Genomic DNA, 20932 nt, shown 5'->3' with positions numbered 1-20932 from the left:
CTCTTCATTACGCAACGAGGTGAGTTTTTTCATTTATAATTCATGTTCTTTTTTATCTTTTTTACTTTTTATTTCATGAGTATTCATTTCTTTCCATCTTTCCTCATGAATTGTAGCTCTGTTTGTAAACTGCATATTAGTTGATACAGATAATATCACATCTTTTCGTGGCAGTGCGATTATTAAGTGAATTCTTATCAGATTGTTCAAATGAATCCCTGTAAACTGCATTAATAATATGTTTTAAAATGAAATATAAATACAGACTTTCTGTCCTTTTTATCTTGAACAGAAATTCATCTCAAGCATCGTCACTGATCGCACTTGGATTGGTTTGAGTGACAGAGACGAGGAGGGCACCTGAAGATGGGTTGATGGAACTCCACTGACGGAAGCGTAAGACACACAACAATGTTCATACAACTATTGCTGCACCTATTATTATTATCATTATTAGTAAAACTCTCATAAATTATTTCCAAAATCAGACTTAACTGAAATTTTTTTTTTGCAAATGTTGCTGCACTACAAGGAGAATTCAACTCATTTATTTGGAAAATATAAATCCACATTTTTTATTGACTGGATTAAATGTTTTTTTTGGTCCCTATGAAAGTTGACCAGCTTAATTACGTCCTAGGTACTGGGAAGTTCCACCTGATAACGGTGGAAGAAATCCATGGTGGGGTGAAGAGGACTGTGCTGAAATTGTAGTTGGCCAGAAAGCAGAAAGAAACTGGAATGATCTGGGGTGTGATCGCTCTCTGCATTGGATCTGTGAAAAACTGCCTTAATATTCGTGCAAAAATTAAGACTTAATAATCTTCTCGTTATTTTTTTATTTTAACTTTAAAACTTATCAACAATATACTGCTTAAGACTTAATACATCACCAGACAGGTTTGGCTAGCTGGATGACGTCATGCTAATAACTTATTTAGCTTCTTAAAGCGGGGACAGATCCAGCACGGACAGTTAGGGAGTGAGAGACATGAAGCACCTGCTGAGAAATGATATATAGTTATAAATAAATAATTATATATATGTGTGTGTGTGTGTGTTTTATATTATAGTGAATATTATTGTATGATTTATATATTATTATATTATACTGAATTACCTGTGAGGGTGACTAAAATAAGATGTCCTGACGTGTTTATCAAAGTGTTATTTACTGCTTGTTTTCATGTTGGAATAAAGAAAAATATTATATAAATATAAAATATAAAATATAAAAATATTTAACTGCAAAGTATTAATGCGTGTTTGATACCTTCATTTTTTCACATTAAATCATTCTGGGATGTTTGCTGAAATTGATTGGATGTGGCACACAGCCCCACCTAGAACATGTTCCACCAGCCGCCACTGCAAGTTCCTATCTTATGGTTTTAGGATGTCCCGGGGAACATTCCACACCCTCGCAACCGTCCTTTCCTCCTCACAGACCGACACCACCAATGCAGAAAGTTTGCTTTACCTTCATGTTGAGCTCATGGCATGTTCAGTCTGTGAGAGAGCAAAGGTCGCCCCGCTCGGGCATGGTCCCCGTGGAGTCCTCCTCCTGGCTGGCTCGCCAAATGTGTTTTTTTTTGGCGTTGATGAGCCGCTTCTTTGACTTTACCTAACGGCTGGCTCAGTAACTGTTATCTATGTGACTCGTGGTGAGACACAACATCCATTCTTCCCAAACCCCCCCCGTACCAATGAACTGGCCTTGCTAAACATAAACACAGAATGTAAATACAGTTTACACATCATGTTGAATCCACACAATCTCTCTCTGTCGTTTCCGTGATGTAGCGTTTAGCGCTGGTTGTGTTGAGGCGATGATGAAACACTGATGAGCGTTTACTGATGTCTGTCAGATAAAGAGTGGTGGAGGAAGTATTCACATCCTTCACTGAAGTAAAAGTACTAATATCACACTTTCTTTGCAAATACTCCGCAACAAGAAAATGTCCTGCATTCAAAACCTTAGTGAAGTAAAAGTATTTAATATCTTTAGTATTATCAGCAAAATGTGCTCATTATTCATTTTGCAGTAAAATGTTCCCTGTCAGTGTTTTACTAATATATATATATATATATATATATATATATATATATATATATATATATATATGACACCTCTTGCTCAGCAGAGTCCATCCCATCCATCTTTGCTCCTGCTTGTGAATCCACTTGTCGCTCAGATAACCTCAAGTAGAAACCCGAGTCAGAAATTTGTCGCCAAACTTCCTGAATATTGTTGTCAACCCTGTCGCCACCACCACTTGTATTTTGAAACGACTGCTCGTGATCCCTGATGGCCCAGAGGAGGGGCTCGCAGATCGCCTTGGCTCTCTCTTTCGCTAGCTCTGCTAGCTCGTCGTGCAAATGGCAACGCACATGCTCTGCCAGAAGGTCGTCATAAACCACTCTGTAGTGAGGAAGGCGCCACTGCTTCCATTGGCACGAGTACTTCTTTCCTCCACGACAGAATTCATAAATAATCCAAACAACAACAACAAAAACGATTAAATAAAAGCCGCATTCCTGGAAAATAGAAAAAAAGGGTCAACTTTAACAAAGATTTTTTAAAACAATTCAAGGAAATAGAATTGTTTTGGTTTCATTTAGCATATTTGATTGCTGAGTGTTGATACTTACAAGTGATTCTGACATATAAGAGGCTTTAACGAGGTTCTCCTCGTCGCTCAGCTCTTTTTTGCAAGGAATTCCCGTCTGAGAAGACTTTCGGTTTGTCATCAGGCAAAAGAACCAATCTCCGTCAATCAAAACAGTGACTATCCATACAGCTGTCAGAATGACATAGCTGATCACCAACTTGCCCAAAAAGCAACAGACGTTGGTTTGACAAAGTCTTTGCCATCTGGAACTAATCCTCCGAGTGCGTAAAGACTCAATGGCGGTGGTAACCCAGGTGAGGATCAGTGGAGGGATCAACATGTACAGAACACCATTTCTATGGATAATTGCAACTGATGTGCACGAGCAATGAAAATCCATGTCAAATATGTACTGCAGGATGTAGATGAGGATTATCAGCAGGAGCGAACTCACAGCGTTAGTTATTAGTTCAAAGAGTCTTTGAGAGAAATTATGATGGGGAGGCATGCTGGCTGGAAAAATAAAAACAGCTGCTCCAGTTGAAGTATCTTCTTATATTCTCCGATGATTTCGTTCAAAGAGGTGATGCTCGCTCTTCCACCGACTGAGTGAAAAGGTGTCAACCAGATGAACAAATGAAAAATCTTCTGCGTCAAATGTCCTTTTTAACATCTGGACGAGGCAGGGATCAAGCACAGCGTGCCACCCTTCAGCACTTTCATAATGATGGTACGGTCCGCTTTCACTTCTCAAATAACTCAGGCGGATTTTTATATAAAAAAAAACAGATTTTGATGACTGAAACTTTTCACGGTTCTATTTTGTATTTGGGGGTCAAAAAGGTTCAAAGAAATCAAGCAGCATGGGTAAAAGTTAACCTGCCACCACCTGCATCAAGTGTGACAAGTACGTCTGTAAAGACCAGATCATGCTGCAGCTCCTGCTGTGAAATATAGAAAAAGAAACACTGTAAAAGTGGCCCTTTGATAGATATTGGATGATGAAGTGCATTCTGGGTTGCCCTTCCAGTGGAGAAAACATGAAAAAGTGCCCTAAAGGTGCCCTTTAAAGTGGCCTTACAATGTATAAGACGAGATGCAATGCCATCAAGGCTGCCCTGTTTGAAAAGAAAGAAAGGAAACGTTCTGTGGCTGGTGCCCTTTTTATTCTCAGACAGCCACAGTCCACCACTGATCGTATTTCCAGCTCTTGAAACAAAATACTCTTTAGCCAACAATATCTATGTACGCATTTGCAGTTTTGTATACATCACATTTATCACCTGTTATCTTGTGTGTACCTGAGATCAGTAATTCAGCTTAAAAAAGGATTTAAAAAAGACTATTTATGTAAAGAAATCTTTAAATGATCGATTAGTCAACTAATCGACTTAAAGGGGACAGACGTAATGTCATCACTTCATATTAGCTTGAGTTATGGCAAAAATATGCCACCAAATTCTCAGTTCATCCTCGAGTCCAAATAGACGTTTGTCAGAAAGTGATTGATTTGAAGACTTGAGCGTTGCTAAATGTCACAGTCTACTCCTGTAAAGGCAGCGGCTTTACGGGAAATGAACTTTGTGTCTGTTTCAGGTTCATGAAATTAATGTGCTTTTGCACATATTACATCAGAGATGCACACTTGATGGTTGGGAACATTTTTCAGTGGTAATTGAGGGTTTCTGTCCCTTCTTCACAACGCTTTCTCAGGCTGATGGCGCTTGTTTCATTTCTCTTTTCTTTTCCAACATTACACATTAAAACGTACTCCACCCTGGGTAAATTGTTGGAGGCAACTCACAGTACTTGTCGTTCTTTTAATATTATGTATACACTGACTATCTTCACAAAATGGTAGCTAATACTACAGTATATAATAACCTATAACCTTTTTACAGTATATAAAAATTTAAAAAAACGTCACTCTGGGAACAAGCTGCTGAATTGGAGTCAATTAATCTTGTTAATTAGTAGCGTTCACCTTTATTTTGATAAGATAAATGACGACACGAGTATGAAGCACACGCCTTAAAGGTAATATTTACTCATGGTGTGGTGTTTAAAGTGCTGTGAGGGAGGCCAAACAGCACGCAGTCCTTCTGTGGGAGCAGAAGAAGGTAGAGCGTGAGAGTTCGGATGATCTCTGGAGGAATGGTGTGACTGGACCTTTCACCTCAGCCTGGATCGAATCGTCTGTTCTTCTCCAGAGGATTCCGTCAGCAGACATGGCGACCATCGGGCAGATCGTCTTCTGCAGGTGAGGCCACGAGGTTTGAATGTTTGTCTACTGATGGCGGTTCAATGCTGAAAACGTTGAGGTCTCAGCAGTGGTGGGAAGTAACTAAGTACTGTCAGTACTGTGGAAAAGTGGTATTTTTAGATACTTTTCTTGAATATTATGCTACTTTATACTTAGGACAATGTTGTACTTTTTACTCCACTTTCTTTTGAAGAGCTATAGATACTGGTTTCTTTTCAGATTATAAAAATACAATGTATAGTTAATTATTAAACCAGCGATGTCTCGTAGGAGCCCCTTGTCTTATTGTCTATTTGTTGGCTGTTTCAACAAAGTGACATTTGACTTATAAATCAGTTTAATTTAAACGACAGTTCAAGGCCCAAAGAGGTGAAATTATCCAATATTTCACAAAAAAAAGGCAAAAATGTCAAACATATTTAATTGTCCGCTCCCGTTAATGGTTTCGTGACCCCACTGATTTGTTATGTGATCCCTTGCAGGGGTGCCATCCCTCAGGTTGGGAACCACAGGACTACTCTACCAAACTTTATATGACAATCTAATAATAATGTAATAACATATTCAGTCATCGGTGGTTTTTCTGCAGAACGCTTGGTGCTTTAAGTAAGTTTTGCTCATAATACGTCCGTACTTTTACTTAAGTAAAGTGTTTAATGCAAAACCTATACCTCTAAAAGAGTACTTTTATTGTTGTATTGATACTTAAGTAAATTATGTGCAAACACACTTCTTTCACCAGTGGATGTCTGCAGATGTCCACAGCAGTCAAAGCTTCTTGTTTTGGTTGCTGTGAAGTTGATCTGCAAGTTGATTTTAGCCGCTCGTCTGTTCCCTGACACTTTCCCGTGTTTGTTTGTCTCTTTGCGTGCAGCATGATAATCCTCATCGTCATATTCGGGACGGCCATCATCCTCCTCTTAGCCTTGGCCTTGTCAGGTAAGAACATTCGGATTCCTCGTGAGATCCTGTCAGCGTTCGTGATGCCAGGTTCTGTCGGGCCTGAGGGGACACATGGTGTGTGTTCAGCTCACGCAGTTAATTCTCGTGGTTGTGTGTGTGTGTGTGTGTGTGTGTAGCTTTATGTGTGATGTGTGTCTATGTGTATTAGAATGTACTGTTGAATTTCCTTCTAAGATAATTCAATTTGTGCGGAGGCATCCATTGAAAGATGAAAAGAAACCTGCACACGTCTTGTTCCTGTTTATTTAATGGTTTGACCACAGATGTGGTTGAGTTCAGGCTTCCGAGGAGGGTGAGGTTACTAATCATGTAATCAATTATCAGGCTATCAATCATATCTACTAATAAGGGGAATGAAGAAGCCGTGTTTTCTTAAAGGATATAAAATGCACGGCCCGCCACTGAGAAAGAGCCATTTATATCTACATAGGGAGTGGGTCCTCTTCACGGCGTCCGCCATGTTTCTAGGTTCAGCAAAAGATGGTCAAATATTTAGTTAGGTTTAGGTAACAAAACGTATTAGTTAGGTTTCGGAAAGGATCGCTGTTTTGGTTAAAATAACTACAAAAGTGCTTAAGTTCATTAAGTATGCAAGGAGGGCAGAGGGAATGACTGATACTGACTGATGTTTCTTTATTCTTCATAAACGTCCCTCAGGAATATTATTCATTTCATTGACATTTTACATTTGTTTCCAATGAGATATTAATGATTTAACTTAGTGTCTTTGGTATTGTAAACATTACTGCTGCTCTAGAAAAATATATTTAGTTATATCTAAAATATTGATTAATTATGATCCTGTTTTAAATTGTACTTTTTGAAAGCAATTATTTAGTTATGAAGAAGAACAGAGTAGCTGCTAATAGTAATAAAATCCTAAACATACCCGTCTGTACCTGAATGCCACCCTAGTTTGCTTTGAAAGGCAGGGGTGAGTGGAGGGGTATTTCGTTTAGTTGCAAGCTGCCACCTCACCACTAGATGGCACTAAATATCACGCACTGCTCCTTTAAAATAAATCTTACATTTTCAATAAGAAGTGAGACTCTGTCAAAGCTGATAATATATTCTCCAACATGAGTTTGTGATTGGGTCCTGGTCCCACAGGACAATTGTCCGAGGTGATGAGCAACAACATGGCGCCCACTGCCAACCTCGGCAACGACGAGCTTCTCAGCTGCTATCTGAACGCACAGACTCAACCGGCCAGAGTCACAGAAGTGTCGGTCACCTGGCAGAGGACGGGGCTGACGGGGCCCGTTTACCGGTATCAGAACGGAGCGCCGTCTCTCGGCGACCAGGACCCGCAGTTCAAAGGGAGAACCCAGCTCTTCCCCGGCGATTTGGTGGCGGGTAACGCCTCTCTGCTGCTGAGGAGCGTGGGACGGAGCGACGGGGGGGAGTACACCTGCACCATCAGCTCCTCTGGTGGTGGTGGGAAGGTCAAGATTCACCTCAAAACTGCAGGTAGGATGACTCACCTTTCCAGTTTCACTGTGTGTTTGCTTTGACAGTGAATCTCTCAGAGAAAATGTGCAGTATGTAAACATGTGATATGTAAGCAGATATAAGGACACAGTAAGTATGACTTCTCCTATGAAGACATGTTACTCATTAATAAACACTTAGAATGTCCTTAGATCTGTGTACAACTGCATTTTAGTGTGTTTTTAAATGTTTATGTACTGCTTATTAATGCTAAATAGGGGGTTAAAGAAAACATTATAGTCAACTAAGTTCTTCCCTCTCTATTCTCTGTAACTGTATTGTTATACCCTTAATTACACTTTATTTATTTTCTTTTTTTCTGGATGTTTTATGACCATTTGAAAAGTCAGATTCATGCTTTTATTCTCTCAGCCTTTTCGGCCCCCACATTTAAATTCACCAGCAGCGCCCTGACTGCTGAGGCTCCCCGGTGGTTCCCCAAACCAAACGTGACATGGTCGGACTTTGACGGGAACGTCCTGAATGGAAGCACGAGCTTCGCTGAGAACTCTGTGGGCATATTCAGGGTTGTCAGCTCGCTGCAGCCAGTCAACATCAGCGAAACATACAGCTGCAGGACTGAAAATGATCTGGTGACGGCCGTCTCTAAAGCAACCGTAACAGGTAATCTTCTGCAATATGAATGTTTTTACAAGGATATCTGAATGTCAGAATCTCTTAAGTTGATGTGTCATGAATTAGCGTGTTGATTGTTGGTTAAATGAGGCCACAACGAGAAGTGTCTTAAAGCTGCATTCTCTCTAGTGTCCACCAGGGGGCGACTCCTCTGGTTGTATAGAAGTCTATGAGAAAATGACTCTACTTCTCTCTTGATTTATTACCTCAGTAAACATTGTAAACATGAGTTTATGGTCTCAATCTCTAGTTTCAAGTCTTCTTCAATACAGCATGATGTTCATTTAGTAACTTATGGTCCATTTAGAGTCACACAGACCATAAAGCAGGGGATGCTTTAGGGCGGGCTTTAATTTTGATTAGAAGGTCAACTCAAAATAAAAAGAATGACAAAAGCTTAAATGAGATCAAATTAAATACATATAAAAATACAATAATTTGAATCTCCTCTCTTATTTTGCAGATCCTGTTACAGAGAACACATACTTCACCTTCAGTGCTGCATCCTCCCTGATGACATCAACACACCTGAGCATTACGACCAGTGTCCTCTGCATCTATTACCTCACCTAACTACACGCACACACACACACACACACACACGCACACACACACACACACACAGAATGCTTAATTTATTACAGAGGGCGTTGTTACAGTGTAACAGAAGTTTTAACAGAATCAACATTTGTTTTTTACTTTCTCAGGTGTATGTGCTAAGTTTGAAGTTAAAGCGCCATCTAGATTTAGTTTTTAATATAATTCATATGTATACTGTCTGTACTACATAAAATAGGATGTGGAGAAACTGCAGAAAAATAATATAATACAAAATTGAAACAATATATTAAATTTCAGCGTATACAATGATCTTGTGATATATCCTATAATGTTTTTGTATTACTGAGTTAATTAATAAATGCATTGTTCTGAAGTGGGTGGATTTGTTTCAAAGTTTGTGATGTCAAAGGACAAAACGCAGCTTTAAAAAACATATACACAACAATTAATATATTCATATATAAATAATACTCATGAGAAATAAGGTGCAGGTGTGCATGTTTTTCTTTTTCAAAAAATTATAGGACAAAGTATAAATATCTATAAATATCAGATTTATCAGAATATCAGTTTTATTTCTTGCAAACAAAAAGACAATGAACTATAGAATCTGTCCATCCATCATGTTGAAAACATGTTGCTCTGTCCAGCCAGTAGATGGGGACACTCAGAGTCCCAGACTGGTACTGACGAGTCCTGGAAAGTCTTTGGACCACCCCCTGATAAGTCCAGAGAGGCTTCCTATTGGTCTAGTAGTGAGTGAGGTGTCAAATGTCCCAGGGAACCGTGACCGCAGTCAACTTCTCCCGAGGAAAAGTGGGACTTTCCGGTGGGATTTGAGGCGCTACGGTGTAATTAAAGAGTGTTTGTAGTCACAGTGTAGAAAGCTGCTGGTGTAGTTCCATGTGTTGTGCAGATGGAAGTTTTCTTTCGGTCCTGACGGGTTGGTGGGTCTCACGGTGGGTCTCACCGGTGTGTTTGTGGCACCAGAAGTCTCCAAAAACAGACGATGTCTCAGTCTGAACGGAGAGAAAACGCGGAGGAGTCGAAGTTAAGCTCGGAGCCGCAAAACGGAGTCCTGGTGAACCCGAGAGCGGTGTGTAACGGGTGTAAACGCTTGTACCGGGACCCTAAGATCCTCCCCTGTCTGCACACCTTCTGCTCCGACTGCATCGGCCAGCTGGAGCCGTTCTCGTTGTCCTCGCGCAACTGTCCGGAAAACGGCAAGAGCGAGGCGGCGCAGGGGGACCGACCCGCCGTCACCGTCACGGTGCTCTGCCCCGACTGCGACTCCGAGGTGGACATCCCTCCCTCGGGACCGGGAGGGCTGAGCACCGACCACCTGGCGCTGGACGAGGTGTTCCTGGAGACCCTGGCGACGGACGGTCCGCTGGGATGCGACCTGTGCGGCGAAGTAGGCGCCGAGAGCCGCTGCGACGTGTGCTGCGTCAACCTGTGCGCGTTCTGCTGCCAGGCACACAGGTAGAGTCTCTTCTATTCTATTCTATTCTATTCATTTCAGCTTCCAGGCACACAGGTAGAGTCTCTTCTATTCTATTCTATTCATTTCAGCTTCCAGGCACACAGGTAGAGTCTCTTCTATTCTATTCTATTCTATTCTATTCATTTCAGCTTCCAGGTGCACAGGTAGAGTCTCTTCTATTCTATTCTATTCTGTTCTATTCTATTCAGCTGCCAGGCGCACAGGTAGAGTCGGTTCTATTATATTCTATTCTATTCCCAAATTAAATTAATACCGTGTCATTTGAGGAAGAAAAGCTTAAAATCCTCACATTTTGAAGCTGTAATCAGCCAATATCAGGTTCTAATGTGTTTTATTTTGCGCTGTCGCACTAACAGACTAAAGGGTTAAACTCTTATTTTACTCCTTTCTATTCTACTCTGCTATCTTCTGTCCAGCTCGGAGGTAAGTCCTGTTCTATATTATCTGATTCTTTATTTTTACATTGTATTCTCTTCTCTTTTCTTGCAGTAAGCGTCTGATCTCCATCTTTATTTTTTACCAGATGCGATGTTGAACTGGACCTTTATATTCTGTTCTCTCCTCAGGCGGCAGAAGCGAACAGCGTCTCACTCCGTCCAGCGTCTGGAGGAGCTGAAGTCTCGCGGTCGTCTGTGCCGCCCGGTCCTCTGCTCGCTGCACCCCGGCCAGGAGCTCCGGCTCTTCTGTCAGCCCTGCGACCTGCCCGTCTGCCTGGAGTGTGCCGCCACGCTGCACCGCGACCACGGCTGCTGCCCCACCCGGGACGTGGTCGATCGACATGGAGAACGCATCCGAGAGGTGGTCACGGTGCACCTGAGACCTCGCATGGAGCGCCTGAAGGTCTCACTGCAGAAGGTGCAACAGAGTCTGTTTAGACTTAAAGCAAAGTTTGTTTTTAGGTGTGTTTGCGCGACTCATTTTAGTTCCACTTAATGTAGTTTTATGGTTATAGCGTTAATCACAACTTCAGGGTTCATAACAGCCGTGGATGGATCACTGAACAGGTCTACCGGGAACAGGTCCAGGAGACCAAAGTGTTAGTGGTTCTTCTGGCTTTCACATACAAAATATCACTGAAAGAGACACGAACCAACAGGAAGAGACAACAAAGAGACACAAATACCCTCAGAAACACAAATGACTACAAAGAGACACAAAACAACCTTAAAGAGACACAAAACGACTTCAAAGAGACATAATTACTATAAAATGACTACAAAGACACAAAATGATTACAAAGAAACAAAAATACTACAGAGAGACATACCAACCAGCAAGAGACAACAAAGAGACACAAAATGACCACAAAGAGACAGAAAATCAATACAAAGACACAAAATGACTAACAATACCTCAAAGAGACACAAAAAGACACAACATGACTACAGAGACAAAAAACAACAGAAAGAGGCTAAACAACTATAAAGTCTGTCTTTCTCCAATGTAGGAGAGGTGGTGAGACCTTTTCACGTCATTGTCTCATAATCCGTCTTAACACTATGTCCTCATTAGACCACATGGATTTTAAAACCTGTCATTCAACATGACGTAATAACCCACAAACCACCTCCTCCTCTAAGTTTTGAAGACACAAAGTCAAAACCTGTCGTAACAATAATGTTTTTTTCCCCACTCGATTTAAAAAAAAATGTGTCAACTATTTTTAAACAAATCCTTTTGTTTCCACTATTGCAGGTGGAAGTCTCCCAGGAGGCCTTGCAGGCCCGCGTGGACGCCACAGCGAATGAGGTGAGGGCGTTTGCGCGAGCGTACGCCAGCGCTGTGGAGAACCACTGCCTGTCTCTGCTGCACCGCCTGGAGGAGCTCCGTGTCCAACGCAGGTATGGCACCACCAACATACCATATTCATGAGGGAAGTTAATGTGGTGTACGATTATCTTAAAGCAAGTACGGAGCAGTGTGACGCATCTCAAGGAATCTTCCTGTAAGTTAAAAATAATACCTCAAAGTGGGACCACTGTTCCTAACCTTCGACAGGAAAGAAAGGAAGGATGGAGAATCACAAAAGAACCACAAAAGTTCAGCATATTGCAATTTTTTGCCCATTTGTTGCTCAAATTCAGAATATTGTCATTTTCTGAATAATCGAGGAATATGAGCACGTTTATGTAGTCATCGAGTGTTTTGAGAGGTAGATATAAACAGGCCTCAGTGCTTCACAGTGCAGAGAAATCTCTCCTCCAGTTCTCGGGAGATGCTGCTCATAATTTTATTATTTTAATATTTTATTATTTTGTTATTACTTTGTCCGACAGGAACCAGCTCCACCTGCAGAAGGCTCAGCTGCAGCAGGCTCTGCTGGACGTCGGCGGCGGCGTGGAGTTTGCCGAGAGGCTGCTGAGCTGCGGCTCGGACGCGGAGATCCTCAGCGCCAAAGGAGTGACCCTGAGGAGACTGACCGGCCTGGCGGACACCGGCTACGACCCCCACCCGGCAAACGTGGCCCCCGATGATGGCGGCGGCATCAGCTTCATGGCCAGGGAGCCTGCGGGGGAGGTGGAGGGCTACCCGCTGGTCGGGGCCATCAACTCCAAGACGGTGGACCTCAGCAAGTGCACCGTGGAAGGAGGAGGTAGACCGGCCCTCATGCAAATATGTTCTGTTTTAAGAGAGCAGCTTCTTCTAATGTTCGTACATGACTAAAAGTGTTTTCTTTAATCATGTATTTCAGAGATTTTTGTTAAGCTATTTTATCTTAATTAGGTTAATTATAGTAATTATAATCCTTTTCAATTCTCTTCAATTTAAAAAAAGGTTATTTATTTATTTTACTGTCAACGAAAAATACCAAATTCAACAATTATTTTTCTTTACTTCTGTCTATGTAGCCTGTTATTGCTCATTGTTAATTTCTAATGAGCCACTGACATACTTTTGAGTTTGAAACTACATTTATAAAACAACAACAACATGGAGGCTCAACAAACTTTATTACTCCTTTCAACCCAGACAGAGGCAGAGCAGACCAGACCCCTCCTTCTGTTCTTACCTTTCACAATAAAAGCCCTGTCCATATGACATTCAGAGTATATTCGTCGAGCTCCTTTTATCCTTATAATTGCCGATCCGGTCACTTTTCCTCAACATTACAGTATTGACGTTTTCAATAAGTGTATCATCAATTGAGTTATGTTTTGGTTTTAAAAGCTGTGGGTGTATTATTCATCCAGAGCACCTATTATTTTAGATATTTATTTTCTATTTAGGCAGAGGAGAGGGGGGGGGAGGGAGGGAGGAGGTCTCTGGAGCAGTTAAAGACTGTTGTTAACCTTCCTGGGTGCTTCGGCTCAAAGACTGAAAGAATTCCTGTGGGGCTGAAGGAATGCGCAGGCGACTCAACAGGCCTGAAGGCAGCGAGGAGACGTTTACTCTCAAACAAGGAAACACCTCCAGGTGACCATGACGGAGGCTGCGGGACATCTTCAGGAGGCAGGAGTGACTTTGTTTAAAGATAAAAGATGTAGTTCAACCTCCAGAGTTTCAGAATGACAGAAAAGCACACACAACCTTAAGTTTAGACACAATGTCCGTCAGATGATGATGCTCCTGCTACGTACAGTGCTTTATTATTATTAATATAATAACTATTATAATGAAGCAGCTTTAAGTTCACCAACGCTCATCAGCCATGTCCTCTTCAGGCAGCGTGGCCTCTTTCATTTAAGTGTGTGTGTGTGTGTGTGGGGGGGGGGGGGGGGCAGAGAAAGGCCAGATTTGTGTGTCGACTATTAGAAAGCAGAAATCTATCAGGCTTACTGGCGATCATCCGCCTCCTCTCTGTGTGATGGGAGGGTTTGAAGAGGTGGATTTAAACCAGCCGTGTCTGTAACACTGACAGCTGCTGGGAGCTTAGCAAACACACGTTAATTCACTGATAATTCACACGCATTAGCAGCAGCAGTGACGGTGTGTTTTTAACACAATAATGAGATCGCTATAAATCCTCTCATCTTAATCTCAGGAAGGAAAACACATCTGCACACGTGACACAATAGCAGCAGCGGTGATGTTAGCAGCAGAAGCTACAGCAGCAATAGCTTCAGTAACAGCATGAGTAATATTTATATTCATGCAATTACTGTTGTTGTAATACACGGAGTAGAAACATAATTAGCAGAAGTAGTTTAATCAGAAACAGCATCCAATCAGATCCTTCTGCAGCTACTGAGAAACGCTGAGTAACACCAGATGAAGACACAGAGCAGCATCGTTAGTTATCCAGCGGCTAATAGAGTCTGATGAATATCCTCAGCGATCGTGAACAAGTTAACAAAACACTAAGTAATGATGGGAAAAGCTCTGGTCAGCAGCACCAGCTGTGCCCGGAGTCACACTGGACTCCGGCTGCAGCCCCCGTGTGTTTAGGGGGGAAAGTGGCCGACGTCAGCACTCGGTAGGGGGTCGTTTTGAGGGGTGAGATGGTGTGTGTGACAAGACAAATGACGTCTCCAGTTTGTGGCGTGTCTGAGTGATCCGGTGTCTCTTTAAATGGGATATGTGCATGTGTGGGATCTCACGTAAAACCTGGAGAGACAAGTCCTTCTGGTCCTGACTGTCTTTCTGTCTTGTGTTTGAGTGTTTGCAAAGTGTGTGCATTTCTACTCGTGTAAAAAGAGATTTTTTGTTTGTGTGTCTTTGTCGTAGACTGTATATAAGAAGTCACCATGACGTCACCCATTGGTTTGTGGACCTCGGTTTTGAAGCCTCGTGTTTGTCGTCATATTAGTTTTTAGCCTTAGCCGTCTTGTTTTGTCTCATCGATATATTGGTTTTTGGTCGTCGCCATCTTGTTCTTTTTTTTACAAATTGTATGCCATTTGCGTGTCTGTAGCTTAGCAAAATGTGAAATAAATGTAAATAAATAAAATGTAAATTCTGTACATAATGCTACATATATAACACAAGGGTAAATAAAAAGTGCATTGAACACTTTTTTTAGTGACATACTTATTATTCGTTGGGCTTGGGTGGAAGGTGTCCAGTCTTTTCAAGTCAAGAGGCTAAAGTACAAGTCAGGTCACGAGTCATCGAGTTGCAACTTTTTCTTTTTTTCTTTGTCAAATCAAGTGTAAAATCATCAAATATGTGACCTAAGTCCTTCTGACCTTTAACCCCTCCTGGTCACAGGTCTACAGAGGGGCGTGGAGGGTCAGCAGGGCCACTTCACCCTGGTGTGCCGAGACTCTGCTGGGGAGCAGGCGGAGCGAGGTGGAGAGCACGTCCTGGTCAGCATCGTCCACAAGGAGAAGAAAGACTGGTGAGGGGTCCGAGAGTCCGGCCTGCTGTGTCAGCATTTTAGCTTCTTTAACAGGCCGGATGAATGCATTTCAACGGGAGCACAGTGAGGTTTTGGTCAACGACTAAATCCAGTTTTAGCTTCATGGTTGATCAATTTTTCCCCGTCTGCCTCCCAGCTGCTCAGAGCAGGTCAACAGAGCACTGCACACCTGTGCTCTGTGCTATTTATGTCCCTCATGTTGGAAGAGACCCTTTAAAGACCTCCACAAAATCACTCTAACTTTTGTTTCTGAATATTCATTGCATTTTCTCATCCTCCACATTATCCATATCCAAGTATTTGTAATAATAACAGTCACAAATAAACAAACAAAAAGAGAACCTGAGAGAAAATGGAGTCTGGTAGCTTTGAGGAGTGAATATAATATAATCTATAATATAACGAACCAGAGTTGGTGATTGTTGGAACAGTGGAACGACTAATAAAGACGGTTTTGATGAGTTTTGTTTAGTTTCTGTCCAGTTTTAATGTGTGTTTCAATGATCAGCGAGGTTGAGTTACTGTTGTCTGACTGCAGTCTGGCGGCTTTGAGGAGAGACAAATCCCTGTTTGTTTTATTTATCATTCATTACCAGATACCCAGGAACCTAAACATGTTGTATTGATCGTACTGATAGTAGAACCTTCTTCCATTTGGGATCCGTCTCCGGTGGTTTCTTTTCCTTCCCTTCAGCTCGTTGGAGACGACGGTGGCCGATAACAACGATGGATCCTACAGAGCTTCATACACGGCTGAAGAGACGGGAGCTTACTCAGTGTGGGTCTGTGTCAGAGCGCAACATGTCAAGGTACCAAACTAATAGAAGAACGCAGGGAATGCATGCAGAGGAAACCTTGTTTTCATGTTTTTATTAGTTATTTATAGTTAAATGAAGTACGTGTTGCAGCTGAAGACGGCATGTTAGAGCAGGTAAAGGTGACGTTGGGCTGAGTCGTGGTGTTCATGGCCTCAGGGCAGGCAGACAGACAGACAGACAGCTGACTGAGCGTCTCTGTCCCGTCTCGTCCTGCAGGGTTCTCCGTTTCTTCTGCATGTGAAGAGGAAGTCGAGGCGTCACGGCGGGACGTTTCACTGCTGCTCGTTCTGCTCCAGCGGAGGAGCCAAAGAGGCTCGCTGTGGCTGCACAGGAACCATGCCAGGTACACAGAGGAGGACTTCAGAGTGTCCCAGTGAACAGAAACAAACATAGTCCACGTTGTTCTTTAAAGAGGACAGATGAAGGATCAATCATCTGTGTTCTTTGATTGGAACGCCTTCTCTTTTTGAGAGACAGGTTTTGTTATAAAGCAATAATCTGAGATGCTCAAGATGCAACAACAGCTAAAAACAACGGCCTCACATTTTTCAGTCTGTTTTTATGAATCACTCAGCCACGAGATCTGCTACATTTTGAGAAAAGAGGCACAATTTTCTCTTCTGTCATTATCACAAACATCATTTCCTTCTCCACCCAAACCCGACACGTCCACAAAGAGACGGATGAGTGGGGGGGGGGCGGTTGGAAATAGCTAAATAAATTACAGTTCTTCTTAAGGGTGCGATTATTCCACCGTAATAGTCATCCTGTTCACACCTGCACTGATGTTGCTGCACATGAAGTCATATATAGCTTTGTTATTATTTATATATATATATATGTATATATATATATAAGTGGAAATACTGAAGTAAAGTACTTCAGTAAAAATACTTTGTTACATTTAACCACTGCTACTTTGTGACTGCTATGAAACCAGACACTCAACTTTGAATGATAAAACTTTAATCTCATCAAAACTCTCCTACCTTGGAGTTGTTGTTGATCTTATCTCATGTCTGCCTGCCTGTCCGTCCGTCCGTCTGTCTGTCTGTCCGTCTTTCCGCCCGTCTGTCCGTCCGTCCGTCCGCCCGTCTGTCTGTCTCCAGGAGGATTCAAAGGCTGCGGTCACGGTCATAAAGGACACCCCGGGAAGCCGCACTGGTCTTGTTGCGGCAGCACGGCGGAGCAGTCCGAGTGTTTGCCTCAGAGCGTGTTGGCTGCAGTTTCTCCCCGCGGACACCTCCGGACCGTTGAGCTCTGAGGAGACGAGGGGACGAGGAGACGAGGGGACGAGACCTGTCCAGGTGATGCGAGTTCATAAAGGAGGATGGCAGCAGCCAAAAGGTGACTTTTGTGTCTAAGCTCGGCCAACTGATGACGAGATAGAGAAAAAGACAATGAAATGCAATCACAGCAGCTTGTGTCTCCTCCTGAATCACATTAAACAAGGTTTAACCAGCATTATCTTTATTAGTTCTCAACAAAGAAAGATCTGTGAGACGTAGATGAAACCTCGCTGAGGGCAGATCATCCTCTTCTAGAAGAGATGAATCTCTTTCTTAATATCGTCTCCTCTAAAGCTGATTTTTAACCCTTGAAGCTGCTGTCGATTTCAAAAAGGTGCTGAACTCAGTGTTTTATATCAAATAATGTAAAACTCATTTAAATAGAAACATTTAGAATCACCAAACTGTGGTACTTTTGTATTTTTATATCTTTCAGTCAAGGAAAATATCTTTTGTAATGTAGTGCCTAAAAACCAATAATGCTGAAATATATAAACAGTTATTGTTAATAATCCACACTGACCACTGTTATAAAGAAGGGATGTGCATTGACATTATCATTAATCATATATACATATCTTAATACATTTACTTCATCATTTTGTGTGTGTTTGTACACACTTAAATACTGTTACCTGTACTATTATTGTAAGAACTTAAGTTTTTGTAACAATAATACTCTGAATCCACTCTGCCTGTAAACTCTTTATAATACAAACCACTGCTCAGAGCTTTTGCCCCGTGTGCATACAGAGCTCACATATCAATCAGGAGCACTGATTCATGTTGCTAATGAGGAGAAGGTGCTGTAGAGGAGCGCAGAGCGCTGCCTTTACTTGAGCTGGTGAGGAGGCTTCTACCTGGAAGGTGCAGTCAGCCTCCTCTTTGAATACAAAGCTGCTCCTCTCCACTGAAAACACAATGAGCCACCGAATGGGTATTTTCTGTGTTCTGAATAACACTCGTCTTCAGTGTCATGTCTACACTGCTGATGAAAGGTAAAATAGACGGATGCAAATACTCGAGGAGGACTTCTCTTTTTGATTTGAGGTCCGACATCGATCCAAGATTAAAGAGTCGATATGCTGCTGCTGCTGTTCACGTACATTCATCTTAGTGGTGCTTTGGTCTGCTTCACTACTTTCTACTGAGACGTTTAAGGCTGTACAATCAAAATAAACACACTTTATACACACATTACCTTGCCTCTTGTCTTTATGGAACTGTACTAAAGGAACGCTTCACCCAACAAAAGGACTATTTGCATATCGATATCTCACCCTGTCACCTTGAACTTTTGTTTTTCTCTCATGCCCCCACGGTGAACAACGAATTAAAAAACAAAGACATGTCTTAATGAATGGAGGTAGACGAAAGCTGCGTTTAATAACGGCAAACTATATCAAAACATCTGTTCACAAGCTTTCATACAACTTAATCCAAGTCTGTGAGGTTGTGAGCGTACGGCTGGATAAATGAGGCTCGGATCATTCTGCACGAGTTGTGTGAGAGTTTGTAAAAAGATGTTTTTGGCAAAGTTTTGTTTTTTTAAAGTAATTCATTGTTACTTTTCTCAGTTTTTTTTATCTTCTTTCAACGTGAAAGCATGAGAAGTTATTGATATGCAAATAGATAGTTTGTTAGGTTTTCTTTTAACAGTGAGATAATCCAGAAGTAGCCATCTCTTGATAACAACAACATGAGAACAACATGTAAATATAGAAAGTTTAATTTAATCATGTAACTCATTCAGTGATTTGCAGAAAACATGACAGAAAGCTTGTTACAGTATGTTGAGCGTGACATTCCGTCTATAAACCACCGGGTGGCAGCAGAGAGCTACTCTTTATTTTTATATATTCAACCATCATGTCCCTCTCTGCCTGTGAACTTCTCCGCGCTTGTTCCTACAAATCATTCATAATCAGCGTTCTCAATAAGCCGTCGTTCTCACAGCGAACAGCCTCGTGATGAATTCTGCATCATCATGAAAAAAACCCGTCTTAAGCGGCTCAAGATTGACTCTCTCAGTATGAATGTTTGATGAATGGGGACCTGTTCCACTAAAACAAACCATCGCAGAGGAAGTTACATCATCAGCGGTGGCACTGCTTCATCACACACACACACACACTTCAGTTACATGAGGGCAGACGGGGGTTAAAGATGGAGTGGTTTAAAACATGCCTTTAGTATTGATTTCTCCCTCCCTTCTATCAGTGAAGTCAATCCAGTAGGAACTAAGCCTGCTACACACACACACACACCAAATTGAACAATGACAGTGTGCACTACAAATGGCAGGATGCTCACAGCGGTGGCGGTGAACCACAGAGAGAAGGACTGACGCCAGACCTCATAAACCTGCTTCACCCACTGAGCTCTCCACTGGAGAGCCAACGATAGTGACACAACATTATCTCACAGGCATCTTTGGTTTGGTTTGATCTTTTACATTTGCTGCCTTTGATGTTATTGTTTTTGCCTGAGTTATAGAAAGTTATGCAAACAGGCAACCAAAAGGAAATGACATTTTATCAGTATAAAAGGATCTTAATCAGGTGCGTCTGCAATAACCTGAAATGTTTGATTGAATGAACACAACCCACCACAATTAGCTAAAACTATCAGATGTGTTGCAGCAACTCGAATGGCAATTTTGTCGCTTAAAATTTGTTTAGAAACACATTTTGTCTGACTGCTGAGGTGAAGTAACTGAAAGTTTACCGGCATATTTCCCGTTTCCAGTTCGGGGACAGGAAATACTTTGTGCGCACGGGGCATAACCGCGACTTTACTTTAGTCTATTTTTAAGTGTGCAAAAGTACGGAACAACTGTTAAAAATGACTGGTATTTATCAAAGTCAAGGAAGGATCCTTCAACGTCCAAATCGAATCCCGAAGGAAGGATTGTTCCAAATGTCCAGGATCCTTTGAAGTCTACCAAGGACTGAGTCCTTCGTTCATGGGATTTTGTAGGATGCCTGTTTGTATCACCCACCTTCCTAAAACACCCACAATCCCATGCACACGATGCATCTCCTGTCCCTCGAGTGGCAAACAGGGGAAATATGCTGATACATTTTCATGTATTGTTATTTCACCTCAACAGTCCTCCAAAATCTGTTTCTGGACACATTTTAGGCGTGAAATTGCCATTCTAGTTGGTGAAACTTCACTCATATCTATAAGTTTGTTACGACTTTTGTTTGCGCAGCGAGCGGTCTGATATTTGAAACATCACTGGCCATCACTACTACCAATGTAATCCCATAATCCCTACATTTTTACACAGAGTTTGGATTTTTGTGGGCCAATTTATAAAACAATTAATTTACGATTAAAGGAACTGAGGTGTGACACGTCTTCGCTTCTCGTCCATCCTGTGTGTTTTGCTCTATGTTTGTTGACAAAAAAAGGTCCAGGTGTACCTTTAACTTGTTGATGACGGCACTGATTGCAGATTGTCAGCTGGTGAATGTTTATCTAACGCTGT

General features: G+C 41.9%; 2 protein-coding genes across 2 annotated transcripts; both read left to right on the top strand.

The window, feature by feature from the left end:
* Positions 1–4744: 4744 nt before the first annotated feature.
* Positions 4745–8799, top strand: vtcn1 (V-set domain containing T cell activation inhibitor 1). Its single transcript, XM_031874011.1, has 5 exons — positions 4745–4872; positions 5750–5814; positions 6949–7308; positions 7702–7953; positions 8429–8799. Exons 1-5 carry the CDS (start codon positions 4841–4843, stop codon positions 8536–8538), a joined length of 819 nt encoding a protein of 272 aa, XP_031729871.1. The 5' UTR covers positions 4745–4840; the 3' UTR covers positions 8539–8799.
* Positions 8800–9480: 681 nt separating this feature from the next.
* trim45 (tripartite motif containing 45) lies at positions 9481–18693 on the top strand. The gene is made up of 8 exons (XM_031873929.1): positions 9481–10008; positions 10597–10885; positions 11726–11871; positions 12307–12623; positions 15179–15308; positions 16024–16138; positions 16364–16490; positions 17257–18693. The coding sequence occupies exons 1-8, from the start codon at positions 9536–9538 to the stop codon at positions 17409–17411; spliced, it is 1752 nt and encodes a 583-aa protein (XP_031729789.1). The 5' UTR covers positions 9481–9535; the 3' UTR covers positions 17412–18693.
* The last annotated feature ends 2239 nt before the right edge of the window (positions 18694–20932 follow it).

The sequence above is a fragment of the Anarrhichthys ocellatus genome, unplaced genomic scaffold, assembly GCF_004355925.1.
Source record: "Anarrhichthys ocellatus isolate YVR2014 unplaced genomic scaffold, GSC_Weel_1.0 scaffold77, whole genome shotgun sequence".
Lineage (NCBI taxonomy): Eukaryota > Metazoa > Chordata > Actinopteri > Perciformes > Anarhichadidae > Anarrhichthys > Anarrhichthys ocellatus.
The sequence above is the reverse complement of the archived record's forward strand: the minus strand, read 5'-3'. Positions and strand labels throughout refer to the sequence as shown.

What these genes read in the sequence shown, in the direction of transcription:
- vtcn1 (XM_031874011.1), top strand. Translation starts at nt 4,841, where the DNA reads ATGGCGACCATCGGGCAGATCGTCTTCTGCAG. An exon ending in GGGCAGATCGTCTTCTGCAG is followed by an intron (nt 4,873 to 5,749) that starts GTGAGGCCACGA and finishes CTTTGCGTGCAG; the next exon opens with CATGATAATCCTCATCGTCA. An exon ending in GATTCACCTCAAAACTGCAG is followed by an intron (nt 7,309 to 7,701) that starts GTAGGATGACTC and finishes TTATTCTCTCAG; the next exon opens with CCTTTTCGGCCCCCACATTT.
- trim45 (XM_031873929.1), top strand. Translation starts at nt 9,536, where the DNA reads ATGTCTCAGTCTGAACGGAGAGAAAACGCGGAGGAGTCGAAGTTAAGC. An exon ending in TTCTGCTGCCAGGCACACAG is followed by an intron (nt 10,009 to 10,596) that starts GTAGAGTCTCTT and finishes TTCTCTCCTCAG; the next exon opens with GCGGCAGAAGCGAACAGCGT. An exon ending in GTGCACCGTGGAAGGAGGAG is followed by an intron (nt 12,624 to 15,178) that starts GTAGACCGGCCC and finishes TCCTGGTCACAG; the next exon opens with GTCTACAGAGGGGCGTGGAG.